This window comes from Polypterus senegalus, chromosome 10 (assembly GCF_016835505.1).
Source record: "Polypterus senegalus isolate Bchr_013 chromosome 10, ASM1683550v1, whole genome shotgun sequence".
Classification (NCBI taxonomy): domain Eukaryota; kingdom Metazoa; phylum Chordata; class Cladistia; order Polypteriformes; family Polypteridae; genus Polypterus; species Polypterus senegalus.
In genome coordinates, this window is record NC_053163.1 from 152,047,934 (window position 1) to 152,070,079 (window position 22,146).

The following is a 22,146-nucleotide window of genomic DNA, read 5'->3' on the forward strand; positions in this document are numbered from 1 at the left end:
CTGGTGTGGTGCTGAAGTATCACCTGTTGCAAGGCTGCACTCGGGTGCTAATCTGGGATCCTGAGTTGGTTTGTTGTGTGGTGGGTGCGGCAATGTGCTGTATCAGTGCGTACTCCTAACTCTCCTCTCATTATCGGCCATTTTCTGCTACTTTAATTTAACATATTATAACTTTACCATTTATCACTTGCTGAATTTCTACAGCTGCAGAATTAGTTATACTGTACACATATACTGCCCCCCATAATATTTTGGACAAAGACCCATTTCTCCTTGATTTCCCCCTTCACAGTTTAAAATTACAAATCAAACAATTCAGACATTGTGATTAAAGTGCACATTGCAGTCTTTCATTGAAGGGGATTTGCAGACATTTTGGTCACACAACACTTTTTCTACATGGCTCTCTCATTTCAGGGCACCATGATGTTTAGGACAATTGGCATCACAGGGGTTTGTGATACCTCAGGTGTGGACATTACGGTGTGGCAGCGTTTCTTAACCTTTAAGTCTTTGTGACCCGAGTTTTCATAACAGTTTTAATCGCGCCACCCCTAACATTTTTTTGAAATGTAGATGCATATTTTATTATACCTACTTAACTTTTGTCGACATTTATCAAATTCTATATTTATTGTTCTAGTATCAGAATGTAGTTTAAGTTAATTTGTTTTGGTTTCAACAGATGTTTTTTTTCATATTTTTGATTCTTGTTTTCTTTTTTCACATCTTCGAGCCCCCCCCCTTTTTGTTACTTCGCGCCCCCCTAGGGGGGCCCAGCCCACAGGTTGAGAACCACTGTGGTGCGGGCTTTGGCAGAATGGGGAGCTGGGCAAATTGGCAGAGGGTTGGGCAATTTACAGCACCTGTTCCTTTCTACATCTATAGGGCAAGTTATGAGAAAAACAAGGGGACTGAAATTAGAAATGGGAAATCTAGCATCAGATTGGCATTATGGTGGAAAGGGTATGATACATTTTAGCCTGATTTGTCCAATAGGTTTGGTACTGGACAGGCCAAGATGTGCATTGACACTATGCTGAGGACCACACGAGCATGTGGAATGACCAGATAGATAGATAGATAGATAGATAGATAGATAGATAGATAGATAGATAGATAGATAGATAGATAGATAGATAGATAATTTAATTTTAAACAGACCTTTATTAACAATTATAACATAATTGCAGTCAAATTAACAGTCAAAATTAAACAACATTTAATAACACAGTTTTCCTACTCATACTTTAATACTAGACATTCATCTTCCATGGAGCATAAAACATCATTTACAGCCCAGATTTCTCTAAATATATCTACTTGATTAATACGTTTAAAATATGCAAATTCGATTCTCAATTTCCTTTAAAGGAGGACCATAGATAGATAGATAGATGTGAAAGGCACTATATGATAGATAGATAGATAGATGTGAAAGGCACTATGTGATAGATAGATAGATAGATAGATAGATAGATAGATAGATAGATAGATAGATAGATAGATAGATAGATAGATACTGAACTGGGACACAAGTTCAAGACACACACATTTTTTTATTTTCTTTTTCTCTCGTGGGAGACGCCTTCCGCCATTTCCCACAAGCACAACACAGTTCAGCACAACAAAAGCACACAACACTCTTCTTCTTTCTTTCCTCCTCCATTCCTTGAATGGAGTGAGGCAGCCCCTTTTATAGGGCACCCTGAAGTGCCCCAGGATCCTATTCCAGAGCTCTGAAATTGTCCAGGTGCCCCCTGCTCTTGGTTACAGGCCCCAGCAGGATAAAAGCTCTGAGCTCCAAACCCATGGCCCTGCTGTGAGCCAGGGGGCATTGCCCTCTCATGTTCTGGGGGAGGTTTTGCCCTGAATCTGCCCTCTCCTTCTATCACAGGGGCATTCTGGCTGGACAAAGGCCCCAGCCATCTGCCACAATAGATAGATAGATAGATGTGAAAGGCGCTATATAATAGACAGGTGCTGCTTCAGTTTGTCCCCATGAAAATTGTGGCCCCATCCAGATTTTTTTCACCAGTCACCACTGAATCCAAATTAGTGGAGAAGAAAACAGTGCAGTTACTGTCGTAGCTGAGATCCCCCTTTTGTTAAATTTCATGTACAATAGTAATTGTGTCCTCCCATCAGCCCCAGCACCCTCCAGCTGCTTGATGGGAATTGTTGCCCCTGTGTTGGCACTGTCATAAGGTTGCAGATGAGGTGGAAATGTATGAAGGAAGGGTTTTTATACACCATATGTTCAAAGGTTTGTGGATACCTGACCATCATACGTACGGTATATGAGCTTGTTGGACATCCCATTCCAAAAACCATGGTGATTAAAAAGGAGTTGCCCATCTATAACATCCTCCACTCTTCTTCCCACAATTTTTTTTTGTTTGTCAGTGGGTATCTGTGCCCATTTGTGAGGTCAGGTACTGATGTTGGATGAGAAGATCTGCCTCACCCTCAGTGCTCCAGTTCATCTCAATGATGTTCGATAGGGCTGAGGTCAGAGGTCTGTGCAGATCACTCGAGTTCCTTCAAGTCGTTATAGACCTCGCTTTGTTCACAGAACAGAAAAGGCCACAAGGTCAGAAGCACACAATTATCTCAAATGTATTGTCTGCTGTAGCATAAACCATACCCTTCACTGGAACCAAGGAGCCGAGCCCAAGCCCTGCTATTATACCCCCTCTTGGTATGCAGTCCTGAAGGTTGTGTTCTCCAGTCATCCACCATATTTGTCTATCAGACGGCCAGTTAATGAATTGTGATTCCTCACTCCAGATAACGCGGTTCCACTGCTCCGGAGAACATTGGTGGTGTGGTTTACACCATGCCAGGTAACACTTGGCACTGCACATAGTGATCTTGGGCTTGTGTGAACCTGCTCGGCCATGGAAACCCAATTTGTGGAGCTCCCATATGCAGAATTCTTGTCTTGATGCTGCTTCCAGTTTAGAAGTGTGTTGTGAGTGATGCCACAGAGGAGAGGCCATGAACTTCAGTGCTCGATGGTCCTGCTCTGTGAGACTGTGTGGTCTACAACTTCATGGCTGAGCTGTTATGGCTCCTCCACACTTCCACTTCCCATTAACGTCACTTCCACTTGACATGGGCAGAACCAGCAGAGCAGACATTTCATGTACTCACTTATGACAGCGTGACATTAAAATCACTGAGCTCTTCAATGCTTGTCATTGGACAATGCATGGCTATGTGCCTGAGTTAATGAACCAGAAACACCTGAACTCAGTCATCTGGAGGGGCGTCCACATGTCCCCATATATTTGGCCATACGGTGTAGCTGCACTCACTAGTTATAGCGCCACAGAATGGTGACACAGTGATTTTTCAGTTCTGATATTAATTGTAGATACTTTTAATTATTATTTTATTTTATAAAATTGTTATTTTGCTCTAGTTTTCAGTGGAGTCAACCATTTTTATTTTTATTTAGTTCCGTGTTTAAAATTTTTATTTTTATTTTATTTAGTTCTGGCTTTTTTACATAATATTAGTACAATTTTAGATAGATAGATAGATAGATAGATAGATAGATAGATAGATAGATAGATAGATACTTTATTAATCCCAAGGGGAAATTCACAAAATCAAACAGATCATTTTTCAAACCAAGAAACCAGTCTGTGCACGCATTTCAAGAGATTTGTTCATGTTGTAACGACGTCCATTGCACAGACAGTCGCACAGTGAAATGATTCGCTTGACCACGGCCTGTAATGCAGGTACACAGACGAGGTCCTCAGCCACTGGCGCCACCAGACTGGATGTTGACGATTTCTGCTGCCAGTACTGAAGTGCAGTGACGTGCGGTGAGGTTCATGGCTGGTGACTCCTTCAGAGTTAGATTTACAAATATATGAACCCCAAAGAGTAGCTTATTGACTATTCACCAGGCAGCCTGCACACTGACTACTGGTTATGTTTCATATCGCATCAGTATTCTTTACACACAGGTAAGGTACATATCTGACTAAGAAAGAACTTTACATGTATAGCGGAGAGAGTGCATTTGCTCCTCAACCTCCATGTGCTCTAAATTTGCTGTTGCAATTCCACAATTCAAACTCATTCGATACAAATGAAAGTAAGGAGAGGTGCACAAAAATAACCTTAAAAATTGACCTTAATTGAAATGTTTAGTTGTTTATAAAAGCTTTTCAAGTAAAACAAAAGAATATTTTATTTATGGTCAACATTTAGTTTTTAAATATTGGATTGTTTTTGTTCTTAGACTGATCCCATTTTTTTATAAAATTGAAAACCGTTTATGATCTTACCTTTATTTGTAAATGAAGTCCATGCACCTGTCCTTCTCCACGAAAATCTCTGTCACTTTCTTGTAAAAGTCTTCCTTATTTTTCCTTTAGTTTTAAAAGTCTTAATCTTCCATTTTGGCAGTCGGTCGATATGAAAAAATACAAATAAACAGATTCCTGCAGTGCACTTGACTTTCTGATGTCGCTAACTTATTACACGCCCAGAGCCTCTTTGTACAAGAACAGCAGCAACAAGCACCTGTTGGGCTCACATACGCCCCCTCCAGGGAGGCACGGTACTGTCTGCCTCACTTTGTGCCTTTTCACGGGGGTTTTATGTCCAATCAGCAAGACTGAATATGTCACACACATTCATTAAAGATATTAGAAAGTCAGGGTGTATAATAAACGTGCATATTGGTGACATACAGAGAGACAGTGACAGGCACGTGCCAATTGCAGGCATCAACCCCCCATATGTGAGGGAGAGTGCAGTCTGAGGTGAGGCGAGGCTCGTCGCTGCCACACCTCATGTGTCTCCCCTGCATTTGAACAGGAAATGCGCCAGTTCAGAGATTTTGACTATAAAAATGATCAAAATTATTACAATCATACAGAAAACAAATTTATAGCACAGACCAGTGGGCAAACTCATTTTATGTTATCATTATTAGTTTTTTGTTTTACTTTTCATGATAACAGGTGTATGAAGTGCAGTGATGGTACCAGAGAAGTTCCAGCTGGTCCTGCACTGAAACTCCAAGACTCTTTTCTTCTTCTCGCATGTTACATTTGCTTTTGTTATCATCTGTGCTGTAATTAAAGTATTTCCACACATTACTTCCTCGCTTTCTACCCACAAACATCTGTGTAAAACTCACCATCGTCAACGACATGTGTTTACTGCTTCAACCCGACTAACCAAATGTGTGCAAAAAACAAGCAACAGTCCTTTACGGAAGTTGCGCCACGTGACTACAGTAAGCCTACGGTGCAAGATCACTGCATAGTGAACAGCGTAACGTAACTGAACGCTCAGGGCGACCTACAAACAACTCCTGTGCTTGATTGAACCAGACTGAACGAAAATGCTATTGCTGTTTTTTTCGTTTTTACTCAATTTTCATTCTCGTTTTAGTTCGTTCACATATCACTATTTTTTATTCTTATTTAGTTGTAGTTTCTCTGTTTGCCTTAATTTCAGTTCTCTTTCTTGTAAAACAAAAAACAATATTTATATTTCTAGTTCTATTTTTCGTTTTGAAAATATCACTGGAACTTGGTGAGGTGTGGCATATTGTTCAGCACATCATAGTGATATGTTTGTTCTGAACTTGTGACAATAATGACCCTATTACTCACTAACTGTGGAAAATCCTTGCATGTCACAAATTTCGAGCTTTCGGCAAATTGAGAAAATGACGACGCCCCTATAATTAACGATCTCTAGATTTAATTTTTCCTGAGTTTCATGTACACAATAGTGTGTTTTTTTTTTTTAACGAATCAGCAACACCTGCCATTTAAATCACGCAGTCGCAGCATTTAAATCAAGTGATCCGTAATCCGACGTTTTCATTGGTAGGCGGTCTTTCCTCATTGGTCAAGGGAGTTGCTAGGTTTTTGTCTTGCAGTATGTATCGTGCTTCTTCCATCGTGCTATGACTGGAATGACCATCACTACTACCTTGTAACACCAGGAAAGACCTACTAATTCCAAAAACTACATTTTGATAAAAATGGCAGTTATGTGGCTTTTCCATTGCACAAGAGATTAATAGAGCAGCACCTTTCTATACGAAGATCTCACATAGTGCATGGCGCCCATAATCAGAGCACCGATGTTGGGAGGGGCCCATTGGTCTATGTTGATTACTTAGATTTCACCCCTCCTTAGATGGTTAGCACAGCCAGTAAATAATCCAAATACTTCTTATTTACCCACTGCCATCCCCAATTCTTGCACACATTTGGATTTGCTGTTCTTTTATGTTGTCATTGAGGGCATTTCAGAATAAAAATATTGCTCTGCAATTCCAGAATCCTCCCCTACACCGCCTTACTATTTGAGCAAACAGCTATCATTGCGCAACCTTAAGTTTCCATCAAAACATCTTTGGCTTGTGGTAAAAGTTATCTGAGGGCACACACTGAGTGATAACATGTTGATGGTATTTCCCGCTTAACTGAACAAACCACGCAGTGCTGACGTAACCCAGGGTAACATGAACTCTGTCCTTAACACTTAAAATGGCATATTTCTAATTGAAGTAGTCAAGTGACAAGTGATAGTCACTTCACAGCCTAAGATGGCTGTAGTTGGAAGTACTGGGATTAGGAACAAACTGATGGGTCCAGCATAACGTGACCTGGCAGGGGATCCTACTTAGCAGTCACCTCTGCCCATGGGCATCAGAGGAAAGCACGTCATCTGCCACTAATCTGAAGGACTGTGGTGCACCTCTGCAGATCTGGCTTTTTGATTTTTTTCTTTTTTTTTATCTCTTATTATGCAGAAGAAATTCTGAGTGACAGAAATTGTGCAATTGTCAAAGGGCAAATTTCACAAAAACATTAGGAAGTTTTTCTTCACACAGAGAACCAGAGACATTTGGAATAAGTGACCAAGTAGTGTGGTAGACAGGAAGACTTTAGGGACTTTCAAAACTTGACTTGATGTAATTTTGGGAGAATTAATTGGAGAGGACTGATGAGCTTTGTTGGGCTGAATGGCCTGTTCTCGTTCAGATTGTTTTAAAGTTCAAGATGTGAATGGTCTGCCGACAGAAGCTCCTACTCAGTCTCTCTGAACTGGACTTCAGGCAGCTATAGAGTTACAATACAATACAATTTATTTTTGTATAGCTCAAAATCACACAAGGAGTGCCACAGTGGGCCCTGTCTTTTGATAGCCCCAGAGCTTTGACTCTCTAAGAAGACAAGGAAAAAACTCCTCCAAGAAAAAACCTTGTAGTGACAGAAGGAGTATCATGATTTGGGGCTTCCTTGCTGCCTTGGGGCCTGGGCCTGGAGATGTTCCCATCATTGAGGGGCAAATGAATTCCCAGGTTTATCATAGTATGCCACAAGATAATGTCAAGATAAGCTGTCCATCAGCAGGACAATGACCCTGAACATTGAAGTGAATCAAAATGGCTTAGGAAAAAAATGAAATTCCACCATTATGGAGTAACCCATTTAGAGCCCAGACCTTAACAATACGATACAATACAATTTATTTTGGTATAGCTCAAAATCACACAAGGAATACCACAATGGGCTTTAGCAGGCCCTGTCTTTTGATAGCCCAAGCCTTGACTCTGTAAGAAGACAAGAAAGATCCATCCATCCATCCATCCATCCATTTTCTAACCCGCTGAATCCAAATACAGGGTCACGGGGGTCTGCTGGAGCCAATCCCAGCCAACACAGGGCACAAGGCAGGAACCAATCCTGGGCAGGGTGCCAACCCACCGCAGAGACAAGAAAGAACACTACAAAAATAGGGAAAAAAAATTGAAGCAATCTCGACAAAAACAATTCGAAGAGAGACCCCTTTCCAGGTAGGTTGGGCATACAGTGGGTGTCAAAAAAAAAGGAGTCAATATAATACAATACACAGAACAGAGCCCAAGTAATCCGATCGTACAATAGTAATATTACAAGTAGAGAGCAAAATGCAAGAGTAGATGATAATTGGATTCAGATTTGTTTAGAGTCCTGGAGACTTCAGCCGTCAAGGGGCCTCCCCCATACTGGCCATTCCATAGCTGAGTCAGTGGTGGGTTGGCCAATCCAGTGAAATGACCCCTCTACCTCTACTCCTCTGTTTGAGATGATGTTTCCTTAGGCAGGAAGACAACTTGGCAGGGTTAGTAACAAATTCTAACTCTCATATTACTTATGTTTTAGTGCTAATGACTGACAACAGAGATGCAGTCTGTACAGTTAATCAGCAGCTCTAGTCAGGGTGTGCTAAACTGAAGTCGTGAGTCTTCAGCTGAGATTTTAAAGCTGAGACTGAAGGGTCATCTTTTATAGTAGCAGGCAGACCTGTCCACAGTTTAGGGGAGTCCTGTAACTAAAAGCTCGACCTCCTACTGTTATTTCATGGAATCATAAGCAGACCGGCATCTTGAGATCTTAATGTGTGCTCTGGTTTGTAAGTCAAGATAAAGTTCAGATTAGTAAGCCGGACCTCGGCCATTTAAGGCTTTATATGTTAAAAGGAGGATTTTGAAATCTGCCCTAAACTTAACCGGGAGCCAGTGTAAGGATTTAAGAACTGGAGTTATGTGTTCATATTTTCTTGTTCTTGTGATAATTCTTGCAGCAGCATTTTGGATTAACTGGAGGTCGAATAAAGAACAGTTTGAACAGCCAGTGAACACAGCATTGCAGTAGTCAATCCTACTAGAAATAAATGCATTAATTAATTTCTCAGAATCCCACTTATTTTGAAAATACCTTAATGAGCGGGTGCCAACAAGGAGTTTAAAAGAGAGTGTCTTAGTGCTGGAAGGGGTGGGAGAAGTGAAGGAATTGGAGAAGCTGGAGAACAGGAGTTGAGAAGCGATCGATTGCTAGTCAGTGGGAGAAGTGTTAGTGATGGAGGGAGAGGGGGCAGCATTGGCTCTGTTGATTTAGGTAGGAGAGCACAGAGGGTCCGTGTTGTGATCAGATCTTTTTAGACAATTTTGTAATGTGCGCTCTAAATGACATGCTAGAGATAAAGATAACGCCTAGACTGCATGCTGATTCAGTAAAATTACAGGTGATTCCAGCTCAGTTAAATAGTGACAATTCACTACTCCTGGGTTCAAATCCCAGCCTGCACACTGTTGATTTGGAGTTTGCTTGTTTCTTCTGTGTCTTCATGAGTTTTCTCTAAAAGCTAAAACACACACAGGTTAGGTTATGATTTTTCTGAATGAGCCCAGCACCAGTGAACACAGATGCGTATGTGTGAGCTCTGTGATGGACTGGTAACCCATTGTCACAAGAAATGACTGGAGACATCAAAAAGGTTTGGGGCAGCCACCCGTATATTATTCTCTGGCTGCAAATTGGGTTTAAGCAATTACAATGTGTACAGGTTCGGGTCCAAGACAGAACTGATCCTCTGGCACAAAGATGGCAGCTTTAAAGGGGAGTTGAGGAAATTACATCTTCATAGGGGCCGAAACTGGAAGTGACGTCATTGAGGTCGGCACCGGAAGTGATATCATCTTTAGGGCCAGAACCGGAAACAGCATCATTGAGGCCGGGACCAGAAGTGACGTCATTGGGGCCAGGCGGGATTTCCCATAGCTGTTCTGCAGAGAACTGAGAGAAAAAGTTAATGCACTCCGCCATCCCCTGATCTGATGAGGAATTAGTCTCATTCAGGCCCTTTAGCTGCCCCCCATGCGCACACCATTTAGGGTTTGCTTTATCCTTGTCCCCAGTGCAGCTAGGATAAGCTCCGCCCACCCATTTATGCAAGTTTGAGAATGGACGTGTGAGGAAGTGCAATAGTATAATAATAATAATAATTATAATAATAATAACTAGGGGGCTCTGCCTCCTGCTCGCTTTGCTTGCCAACCCCCGGGTTTGGTTAACCAGATATACAATTTAAAGAGATTTTTATTTTTATTTCCATTCATATTTAATTTCTTGATATATGGCAGTATTAAAGCTGTAGTGTTTGAGTTACACCCCCCACCCCCCAGTGTCGTGCTGCATGATCTGCATGTCGCGTTGTGCGTCAATCATTTAAAAGCCTGTACAGCAGCTGCTGCTGCTTGTGATATGCTGCGTGATCTGCATGTTGCGCTGCGCATCGATCATTTAAAAGCATGTACAGCAGCTGTCCTTTTGCCACTTGGTGTCTCTGCCGCTCGCGTTGTGAAGGCGGGGGGGCTGAACGCAAACTAAGGAGATGCGGTGGGATCATCTGCTGGCTTGCTGCTGCTGCAGAAGAGCTACATGTTTTGCATGTTGCGCTGAGCGTTAATCATTTAAAAGCCTGTACATCAGCAGTCCTTTTGTCTCACTGCCTTGTCTTGCCTGACATCAAAGTGTCTTCCGAGAAGATCACGTCTCGTTTCCCTCCCAAAATTTTTTTTTTTATAAAAGATATATAGTAATAACAATAATAATCATCATCATAATAATAATAGTAATTCTTTACCTTTACTGTATATATTGCTCTTATTACTCAAAGCACTTTAGAGCCACTTCAGCCTCCACTAATGTGTAACATCCACCTGGATATGATGGCAGCCACACTCACCACACAGTAGCTGTTAGCTGGTGAAGTGGTGAGACAGAGATACCCAGTTAGAGACAGGGGATGATCAGGGGTCCAGACTGCTTCATGGTTCTGGAGTCCTGCGTTCAAATGCTGGTGTGGTCACTATCTTTGTGGAATTCATCCGTTCACCCCATATTGGTATGGGCATTCTCCCCTGGCCATGTTTGTTAGGTTTATTGCTGATTCTAAATTGACCCAGTGTAAGTAAGTGTGGATATTTGAGTATGAATGTGTCCGGAATGGATTGGCTTCCCATCCAGTGTTGGATCCTGCATTCCAGCCAGTGCTACTGGGTTAGGGTTCAGCCCCAGTAAATCTAAAGTGGGTTATGCAAGTGGGAAAATGCACGAATGAATGAGGGAACCTTGAGCACTTCACCAGTGCACTTCCTTAGGATCATTTGTTTACCCACACACACAATGTCACCACTAGTGATGAGCGAACCCCGTTGAATTCATTTCGCCTCAAGTTTGGTAAAAATGTCAAAAAGTCCTGTGGATTTCTGTGAACTCTGCAAAATGCTTTGATGTTAATGGGGATGGAGAAAACAAACTAGTCTGGAGCTGATTAAAGTATTCTTTAAAGTGTCTCTGAGGGCTCATGTCAACTTTGCCAACACTTGTGGCCAAAAATGTGACCTGAGCTGTCAGGCTCAGTTCCGCTCCGGTCAGGTCAGGTTCGGGGGTATGCACTGGCACAGCGCTTTGCCGCACCCACCACACAACGAAACAGCCGGGATCCCAGTTGCCAACCCCCCGACAGACATGTGGTCCAGTCTCAGGCTCCAGAATTGACCATCTACCTGCCACAGCAGATCTATCTGTTACGTAGGCATCCCCTTGGCCTGGTCAAGCCTCTCAGGTCCCCAACAATTAGGGTCCTGTGAGCCGGATTACCCTTGGGGAATTGCGCCACATGGCTATAGTGTTGTAACTGACGTTCACTCACAATGCAGGACATATGTCACATTCGGGACTCTGTGAGCAACACAAAGTCAATGCAGTGGTACCAAGGATTCTCCAAAGAGACACAGTACTGAAGGTGTCCAGTCTTGATCTCAAGACTTGGACCTTCGTCCTTTTTGCCGAAATATCAGGAACACCCCTTTCCAGTGACCTCATGACCCCCATGCTCTCCTATTCAGTCTAGTGACTTCAATCTGCGCCTCCCTGTGATAAAATCTTTATCCGAACCCACAATACTGTGATTCTGTTACCACTAAGTAAACCCACAGAGTCTGTGATGCCAGGGTTCAGCATTATATACTCGATTGAGGGGTGGGTTCTTGTCCCTGTCACTACCCAATCTGTGCTACATAGAAAGGATCATAACATAAGGAATCCAACAATGTAGACATCAACATTACAATGAGTCTATGTAGAACAACAAGCTATTTTCATAATATTCTTATCATGGTTAGCTAATGTACTCCTCAAATGAAATGACTGCAAGTTTTGTATCAGCTTACATGGTTCAGATTGAGACGTTAAGTATCATTTTTTTGTTAGACACATGTGGGGTGCAAATCAAGTCAAGTCAACAAGTCCAGTAGCTTTATTCTCATACCATCCATACATCATATTTTGGCATACAGTGACATAAAATAATGGGACCTTGGTGTGATATATACATAAGCACAGGACAAGAGCAAGACAGGGAAAGAACTACCGTGTTTCCCCAAAAATAAGACAGTGTCTTATATTAATTTTAGGTCCAAAAAATGCACTAGGGCTTATTTTCGGGTAGTTTTTATTTTCATTGAAGTTCAAAAAAGCAAAGTACATTTATTCCTGTTCAACAATTATACGGTACAAACTGCTGGTACGTTGACGCCTGTTCAACAATCAAATCAACATGTACGGTATTCATGTTCTACAAACTACTGTACGAGGGGGTACCCAAAAGAATCCGCAATAGCGGAGCCCCCGGAGCACACACCTCCACCGCCATGGCAGGCAAGCATAGAACAACTTACTCCGAGGTAGTGCCCCAAGTTTCAACCCCGTCTCCTGCCATTCTCAATCCCTGCAGCCAGCGCGCGGACGCGAACCCCCGCCTCCCGCTGGGGAAAAACGCCGCACCTCACCCCTTCCAAAACGAGAAAAGATTTTTCTCGCCTAAAAAAAGGTGAAATGCAGCACCCCTCCCCAGCAGGAAACAAAAACCCACAGCCGCACGTCGACCACGAAGAACGAGAAGAAGCAAAAAACGAGGTTGAAAGCTGTTCCACACTTACCCACCTCAGCAGGAAAAACGTGCACCCCAAAAGCCCCGGCCAGCGTATCGCTACCGGTATAATAATAAAATAATAATACATTTTATTTATATAGCGCCTTTCCCATGCTCAAGAGACTTAAAGAATATAAGAAAGAACGGCAGAGTATACAGTATATAGCATAGTACAAAGCAAATAAATAAATAAAGAAGATTAAGACAGTAAATTCAGAGAAAGCCTAACAGACAACAGAATTGATGGTCTTGCACACACACATTCAGGTTTCAAGAGCATCTTGACAGAGAGGTAAACCGAGAATGAAGTCAAGTAGAGCTAAAAGCCTTCCTGAACAGATGAGTTTTGAGTTGTTTTTTAAAAGAATTCATGGAGTCGGCTGATCTAATTAATTTCGGTAGGTCATTCCAGAGTCTGGGTGCCATACAGCTGAAGGCCCTGCTGTCACCCACGGAGTGTAGATTAGTGTGGGGCACAACAAGATTGCCAGAATCAGTGGACCTTAGTGGGCGGGCAGGCACATAGTGATGGAGAAGGTCACTGATGTAGTTTGGCGCGAGGTTATTTAAGGCTTTCTAGGTTATTAGTAGGATTTTATATTCGATTCTGTAAGACACAGGGAGCCAGTGAAGACGGAGCAGGATGGGTGTGATGTGCTCACTGCTGCTGCTGGTTCGAGTCAGGACTCTTACAGCCGAGTTTTGAATAAGCTGGAGCTGTGATATAAGATTAGAAGGAGCACCTGCCAGCAGGGAGTTACAATAATCGATGCGGGATGTGATAAAAACAGGGACAAGTTTCTCAGCGTTAGAGAAGGAGAGGAAGGAGCAAACATGGGATATGCTACGGAGGTGAAAGTGAGAAAGTTTCTTAATGTGATTTATGTGGGTGGAATAAGAAAGGAAGGAATCAAAAATGACACCAAGATTCTTTGCAGTAGAGGCAGGTCTGATGAGCTCACCGCCAAGATCGACTGGGAAGGAGCTCATTTTATTAAGTTGCATTTTAGTTCCCATTTGCAGGAGTTCAGTTTTGTTGCAGTTTAATTTCAAAGAGTTCTGCTCCATCCAGGTTTGAATTTCACTGAGGGTATCACGGACTCCCTTGGGCACCCCCTCCTATGTTAATTCTAGTTTAACAATCAACATGTATTCATGTTATACAAATTACCGTATGTTAACTGCTTCTACATTTATTCAAATACAATCATGTCATCTTCTTCTAGAATATCATCATAACTCTCCATATCTGAACCTGCAATTTCTTCCTGGATTTCTTTTGAGTCTAATTCCTTTAGAATTAATGGCCCCCATCTGTCATGTGCAACAATACTGCTCTCCTTAAATGAACACTTCTTGTCCAGGTGACCTGCTCATAGTGCATTGGCAACACAGCTTTCAGTGATTTTATCCCATGAATTCTTTACCCAAGTCACCACCTCTTGCAGCTTAGGCTTCACAAAGTTCCCTCGCTGATTTCTATCCATTCTGTTTTCAATGTAATCATTGACTTCTATTCGCAAATGGCTCTTGAATGGCTTGTTTATTGCAATGTCAAGTGTCTGGACATAGGTTGTCATTCCTGCAGGAATTATTATTAGATCTATTCTTCTCTCTTTTAATACAATTAATCCATTCCAGACCGTACAAACTGTATGTAAATAATTTTTTTTTAAGTTTTTAAGCACAAATATAGTTAATTATACCATAGAATGCACAGCGTAATAGTAAACAAAATGTCAAAACATTGAATAACACTGAGAAAACTGAGAACTAACACTGCAAGAGTGTGCGCTATAGCGCTACGAACCGCTCACTAAAAACATTTTTTTTAAAATGAGTTTTAAGCACGGGGGAAAAAATGAACATTTGAAAAATTCCATTAATTTAATAAACCATCAAGAAAAGTTACATTGCAACAATGCACGCTACAAACCAATCGCTGTAAACAGAAGTGAAAACAAAAAAGCCCGGTGCATTGTTTAACTGCCTTCTCTGCCTTATACACCCTCTCTCGTGTGTGTGTGTGTCTCTCATTTCCGCGCCTGTATGTGTGTCGCGCTCTCTCTCGCTCGCTGCACAGGGAGAGACTGAACACGTGCGGAAATCATCGGCGCGCACAAACCGAAAGGGAAACTGGCTTGTTCGTATATCGAATATGTGGTCGTGAAAAGATGCAAAAGTTTGGCAAACTTTTTGGTCACAAACCGATTTGTATGTGTTCTGAGACGTTCGTGAACCGAGGTTCCACTGTACAGTAATCCCTCGCTATATCGCGCTTCGACTTTCGCGGCTTCACTCTATCGCGGATTTTAAATGTAAGCACATCTAAATATATATCACGGATTTTTCGCTGGTTCGCGGATTTCTGCCGACAATGGGTCTTTTAATTTATGCTACACGCTTCCTCAGTTTGTTTGCCCTGTTGATTTCATACAAGGGACGCTATTGGCGGATGGCTTAGAAGCTACCCAATCAGAGCACATATTACATATTAACTAAAACTCCTCAATGCTATAAGATATGCTTCCCGCGCGGTACTCGATTGTTTGCTTGTCTCTGCCTCTCTCTCACCCTCTCTGACATTCTCTGCGCCTGACGGAGGGGCTGTGAGCAGAGGTGCTGTTTGCACAGAAGCTGTTTGCTCAGTGGATATGGAGGCACCTCTAAGAAATGCCGCTTTATCGCGGTGCTTCCAAAAGCACACTTATTGATTTTTTGATGGTTTGCTTTAATCTCGCTCTCTCTCTGACGTTCTCTGCGCCTGACGGAGGAGATGTGAGCAGAGGGGCTGTTTGCTTAGAAAATACTGACGCTCCTCTAAAAAATGCCGCGGCAAACTTAAAAGCACACGTATTGATTTTTTGATTGTTTGCTTTTCTCAGCGAGCGCTCTCTCTCTCTCTCTCTCTGACATTCTCTGCTCCTGATGCAGACACTCCTTTGAAGAGAAGATATGTTTGCATTCTTTTAATTGTGAGAAAGAACTGTCATCTCTGTCTTATGGAGCACAGTTTAAACTTTTGACTAAAGGGTGTTATCTCATGTCTAGAGAGCTCTAATAATGTTAACAGTGTGGGAGAGTTTATAAGGGCTTAAAATATATAAAAATAACTACAAACAAATGGTTTCTACTTCGCGGATTTTCATCTATCGCGGGGGGTTTCCCGCGATCGAGGAGGGATTACTGTACTTGTAAAAGCGCTTTACCTTGTAACCAGGGCAGCTTCTATGATAAATACAGTAATCCCTCGCTATATCGCGCTTCGACTTTCGCGGCTTCACTCCATCGCGAATTTAAATGTAAGCATATCTAAATATATATCACAGATTTTTCGCTGGTTCATGGATTTCTGTGGACAATGGGTCTTTTAATTTAAAGTACATGCTTCCTCAGTTTGTTTGCCCAGTTGATTTCATATAAGGGATGCTATTGGCAGATGGCTTAGAAGCTACCCAATCAGAGCACGTATTACGTATTAAATAAAACTCCTCAATGATATACGATATGCTTCCCGCGCGGTGCTTCGCACACTTCAAAGCTCTAACAGCCCGTATTGATTTTTCATTGTTTGCTTTTCTCTGTGTCTCACTATCTGCGAGAAATACAGGCAGATACTTATCCATCATGCAATACCATCAGGGAGGCGTATGATTGACCCCATTATCTGCTTCTGACGGTGAGCAGAGGGGCTGTTTGCACAGAGGCTGTTTGCTTAGAAGATACGGACGCGCCTGTAAAAAAATGCCGAAAGGCTACCTTCACATTGATCCCTTCATTGTGCCGTGCTTGCATACTTAAAAGCACACCAGCCCTATTGATTTTTAATTGTTTGCTATACTCTCTCTCTCTGAAATTCTCTGCTCCTGATGCGCGCACTCCTTTGAAGAGAAGATATGTTTGCATTGTTTTAATTGTGAGAAAGAACTGTCATCTCTGTCTTGTCATGGAGCACAGTTTAAACTTTTGACTAAAGGGTGTTATTTCATGTCTAGAGGGCTCCAATAATAGTAAAATACGTATTTAGAAGGTTGTAAACGGGTTTTCAATGCTCTAACTGTGAAAATATTAGATTTATAAATAAAGAATCCTACTTCTTGGAAATTTATTTATCTGGCTGGAGCGGATCAACCGCTATAAACGAGGGTTTACTGTATAACTGTGCGGAGAATATTTATAAGCAGTGTGGGAGAGTTTCTAAGGGCTTAAAATATATAAAAATAACCATACAAACATATGGTCTCTACGTCGTGGATTTTCATCTATCGAGGAGGGTTCTTGAACGCAAACCCCCCGAAATCGTGGAGGGATTACTGTATGGCAGTTCTCAGGACAGATGCAAAAATGGTGGATTAGGTGTAGGTCTTATTTTTGAGGGAGGGCTTATATTAGTGGTACATCAGAAATTACTGCTAGGCCTTACTTTCAGGGGAACACGGTATACTATATTATACTATAAATAGATAAATAAATAATAGGTACATGAATAGATAGCAATAATTTGAAATAGATAGTAATAAATAAATAAATGACAACAACAATTATCAAAAAGCAATAGTAGCAAGTGTGCTGCATATAAATTAGCTTCTAGGAGCAGATCTATTGGTAGGTGGGCATCACAAACTTCTGAGTCTGTCTAGTACTGACATCACCCATGCATGTGTATGCTGTAAATTAATCATAAACATGCAAAGCAGATCAGCCAGCACCATAACATGTGAGGTAAATCACACTTACAGTCCACATGTGTGAAACTTCTGCATATGAATAAATGTAAAATCTGTCAGGTAGTGCAGAACTCGGTAGTAACGTCTCCAACCCACATTGGCTGCTATAACTCTGTGGTGTTGTCACGCTGGCCACATCATGGGGAACTGGGAAAAAATCATTTTGCCTAAGTTAGCCACACAGCAAATTGTTAGGGGAAATAAGGTGGCAAACGAGGTCGCCGGTAACCCAGCAAATATGCTGTGAGAAATGCTTTAGTGAATTTCGCACATCAACTCTAGTCACCAAATATTTCAGAGACCTTAAGAGGACATATGGGTATAAAAAATAAGTAATTCAAAGGAAATATTTACAATTCGTACGCACATACTTCCTATCAATTTATGTAATTAGTTCCCACATTTTATGTAAAGTGTTCCCTTCATTGATGTAATTTGTGCACACTTTGTGTGCATCCAACAACGGCCATGCGGCCATCCATTAGGCTGTCTGTGCACAACAACAAGAACAGCAGGGCTATGCCGAGTGCAAGAGCGCACATTAGCTACTGTAAATCATTGGAACATTTTGCTTTAAAACGTGCGGCTGAATTAATCGAATCAACTTAACTTATAATTAAAACATGTTTACAAATTTACTAAATCAAGAGAAAGCATCAATTAAAAAGTGTGCAAAAATTACTAAGGAGCATCTTAATTAAAATGTGCGGACAAATTAATTAAATTAAATCGAGAGAATATATTAAAATGTGCACATGAAATAATTAAATAAAGGGAACATTTTAATTAAAGTGTGCAGATGAATCAACTAAATTAAATCAAGAGAATGTTTTCATTTAAATGTGCACATGAAGTAATTAAACTAAAGAAATATTTTAATTAAAATGTGCGGATGAACTTACTAAATCAATTTAAGGTTTCATTTAAATGTGCGCACAAATGTACTAAATCGAGGGAATCTTTAACTAAAACATATGTACAAATGAACTAAAGTAAGAAACATTTTGCTTAAAATGTGCAAATTCACTGAATTGAGGGAATATTTAAATAAAATATGCAAATGAATTCACTAAATTAAAATAACATTTTAATTAAAACATTTGAATGAATTAACTGAATCAAGGGAACATTTGAATTAAAATGAGCATACGGACAAACCAAATCAAGATAACATTTAATTAAAACATGCATATGAATGAAGTAACCCACAATCAATTTTAATTAAAACTTGCAAATGAACAAACTAAATCGAGATAGTGTTTTAACTTAAACGTGCACAATTAACTAAATTGAGGGAACGTTTTAATACGAATATGCACACGAATTAACTAAATAGACGGGAAAACTTTAATTCAGGCATGCACTCAAATGAACTAAATCAAGGTAACTTTTTATTTAAAACTTGAGCACACATTATAAATTGTGCTCATAGTTTATTATTTTTTTCTACCCATGTCCTCTCTGGACCTCCTGTTGGATTTGGGAGTAGAACATGGAGAACCTGAACACAGGCAGGAGCAAGGTGCAGGATTTGAACCCGAGATGCTGGATCTGTGAGTTAGAAGCAAGATAGATAGATAGATAGATAGACATGAAAGGCACTATATAATAGATAGATAGATAGATAGATATCAAAGGCTTTATATTATAGATAGATAGATAGACATGAAAGGCACTATATAATAGATAGATAGATAGACATGAAAGGCACTATATGATAGATAGATAGATAGATAGATAGATATCAAAGGCACTATATAATAGATAGATAGATAGACATGAAAAGCACTATATAATAGATAGATAGATAGATATGAAAGACATTATATAATAGATAGATAGATAGATAGATGTGAAAGGCATTATATAAAAGATAGATAAATAAAATAAAATCACAAAAGCAATTGTAAAGGCACCGTAAATAAACAAGTAACTCTCCACTCCATAGGGTGTTTGAAATGAATCGCCAGGAACTTTGGAAGACCCTCCCATTAATAGGGCCAATCCTGGCGTGACTGGCAGTTGGCCTCACCCCTTGGGGAACCACCCACAAAGCACATGGGACTTGACCTAGGCCATTCCCCTTTACAAATAAACACAAAGTAAAATGTACATAATAAATTAAATAAACATTAATACAAATAAATGGGATCATTTTTTCTCTCTATTATGTTTGTTGTAAACCATTTAATTGTTTTTACTGTTGTTTATGTAATGTACCATTGTAAATCATACTTCAATAACAGAATTAAAATAAAAATCCAAGTTTCCCTTCCACCTTCTGCATTATGTAGTGCCCTTGTGGTTATTCCAAAGACTGAAAGCAGGAGCTGACCTGTTACCTTCATTGTGTTTCAGGGATTCTCCCAGTTTATCACAATCTCTTCTCCTTGGCTTCGGAGGACTTCACTTTCTGGTTTCACCCAAATTACATCTTCAACACAGAGGAGACAGGGGACCTGTTGGTTCACTACCGAGTCAGGTAAAAGTCGTTGCTTTTTTGTTTATATTGTTCTGTTTATAAGAACGAATATGTCAGGGCTGTAAGTAAAGGATCGGGAGAAAGAAGAGACATGAGAATCAGTCATTTGATGTGTGCAGGACCAAGTCTACTGTGGCCACATTGAACACGTAGCAGTAGCCAGTCCTAAACTGAAGGCCAGTCTCTCTCACAGGTGACACTCTTACACCCCAAAACAAACTCATTTCCACTGGACCAGTTTTAACAGCATTAGATAACTTAAACTGAACATCTTTGGAATGACGAAAGAGTCCGGAATGCCAGGGAAGAACCTGAAAACAGCACACATTGAGCAGTGTGTCTCTGGGTCTTTGAGAAACCATCACTAATGACTGAATTCTTTAACAAGTAAAACACAAGTGGGGTGCCACAGGAAAACGATTTTTCCCGGAAGTATCAGTTCTGTTCTTCTCAAACAGAAAACTGTGAGCTTGAAAGTGTGCCACCTGTGGCCATTAATGTTCAAAAAACACTTGGGCTATTTATTGATTTATTTTTAATGTATTTGTCTGACACCTTTATTCAAGCAGCTTACAACAGTCTTAGATTCAGTTGGTTCCATTTGTTTTGCCTCATCGGGAGTCCTGTGAGCGGTTTTGGTCTCCAGGCTACAGCTTAGCTATTAGCTGATGGACTGCATGGACTCCTCTCGTTTGTCAATTGTATTATGTTCTTATGTATGTTCTTAACACAGAGACTCTGAGGTTATAATTTACTAGTATAATACTAGAAGGTTGTACAAGAAAGGACCCTTGCATTGTCCATAATTAAAGTCCTTTAAATTTACTTCATTCTGGTTCATTTGAGCAAAATAATGAAAATTTAATATAACCAGACTGCAGTTCAAAAACTGAGGATTGTCCATTCAAAGACTGTCAGTCATCACCATTCACCACATCATTCACAGATAGCAGTTAAGACTTTACTGTGTAGGCTTTACTGTCCAGAAGGACCACCAACTTTTCATTCTCATTCTCATCTGAAATGGAAAGTCAGACCGCGGAGTCATGTTTTGTGATCCAATGGGTCAACATTTCCAATGGTTTTTGGAAAAAGCAGCTTTTGCCTTCTCTGGGCCAAAAGGAGCATCCAAGTTGTTATCAGCATCAGGTTCAAAAGCCAGCGTCTGTTGTGATATCACCTAGCTAGGGTGAACCTGAGCATTCACCGGCGCTTAACCCATGATCCAGAAATGAAAACCTACTGTGTCTCAGTGCCTGTGATATCTACAAAGACACCATTAAAGCAGAAAGATATGATGAAATTTTCAAGCAACATGTCATTCATTGAGACTTACTTGAAGAACAGATAACATTGTTAGGAGGTCATTATTTTCTTTCCCGATTGGGAAGATGCCATAATGCAAGGACTCAGGGAGGCTGCCTCTTAGTGCCAAATGCTCCCCCAGTGTGCTGGGTGGCATCATGCCTTTAGTGGGAGTCCTGTTTGTACTCCTGCAATACAGAATGGAACTTGTAGTCCCAATGGGCAACCCTGTTGGAGGTGCTAAGGTGCTGCTAGGGAGATCGACCAGGTGGGAGGCTTCCAGTTCCAAGAAATGTCCCATTTGACTGAGAAGTGTTTCAAGGTTACAATATCATTGGCACCCGAAATACCCCCAGGTCTGGGCTAAAAAGGAACTGCTCCACCTCACCCTGGCAAGTTGGAATCAGGAGAGACGGGTGAGGAAGACAATAATTGCCTGGGGATGGTTGAAAGAGGAAAAGAAAAATAAGAAGAATTGCACTGTTGTGAAATAAACCTGGTTTCTGGTTAAAATCAAAATTCATTCAAACCCAGGACTTGAGTTGTTGTCACTTGTGTCTGCAGATTAAGATGTGAGGTGCCCCCAAAAGGCCACAATATTTGTAATATGATAATGACGAATTCCAGTGATGAACCATCGCTAGACATTCCTCAAACTGTCCTTGACCCTTTCCCATTAAATACTACTGTGAATATCGACTCTTGCTGACCCAAATTCAGACAACACGAATTTAAGAAACTGTAATTGCCTATTGTCATATTAAAAGGTGAACAGAATCCATCTGTTTTGTAGACATGCCGATTCTTTTTCACAAAACA

The 22,146-nt window shown here is 40.9% G+C and overlaps 1 protein-coding gene across 1 annotated transcript in view; it reads left to right on the top strand.

Moving 5' to 3' along the window:
- The window catches only part of jak3 (Janus kinase 3 (a protein tyrosine kinase, leukocyte)), a 191,114-nt gene that overhangs the window by 46,513 nt on the left and 122,455 nt on the right, over positions 1-22,146 (top strand). Inside the window, exon 3 of the mRNA XM_039767079.1 lies at positions 19,899-20,022. Within this exon, the coding sequence (XP_039623013.1) occupies positions 19,899-20,022 (124 nt within the window). The remainder of the gene's footprint in view (positions 1-19,898; positions 20,023-22,146) is intronic.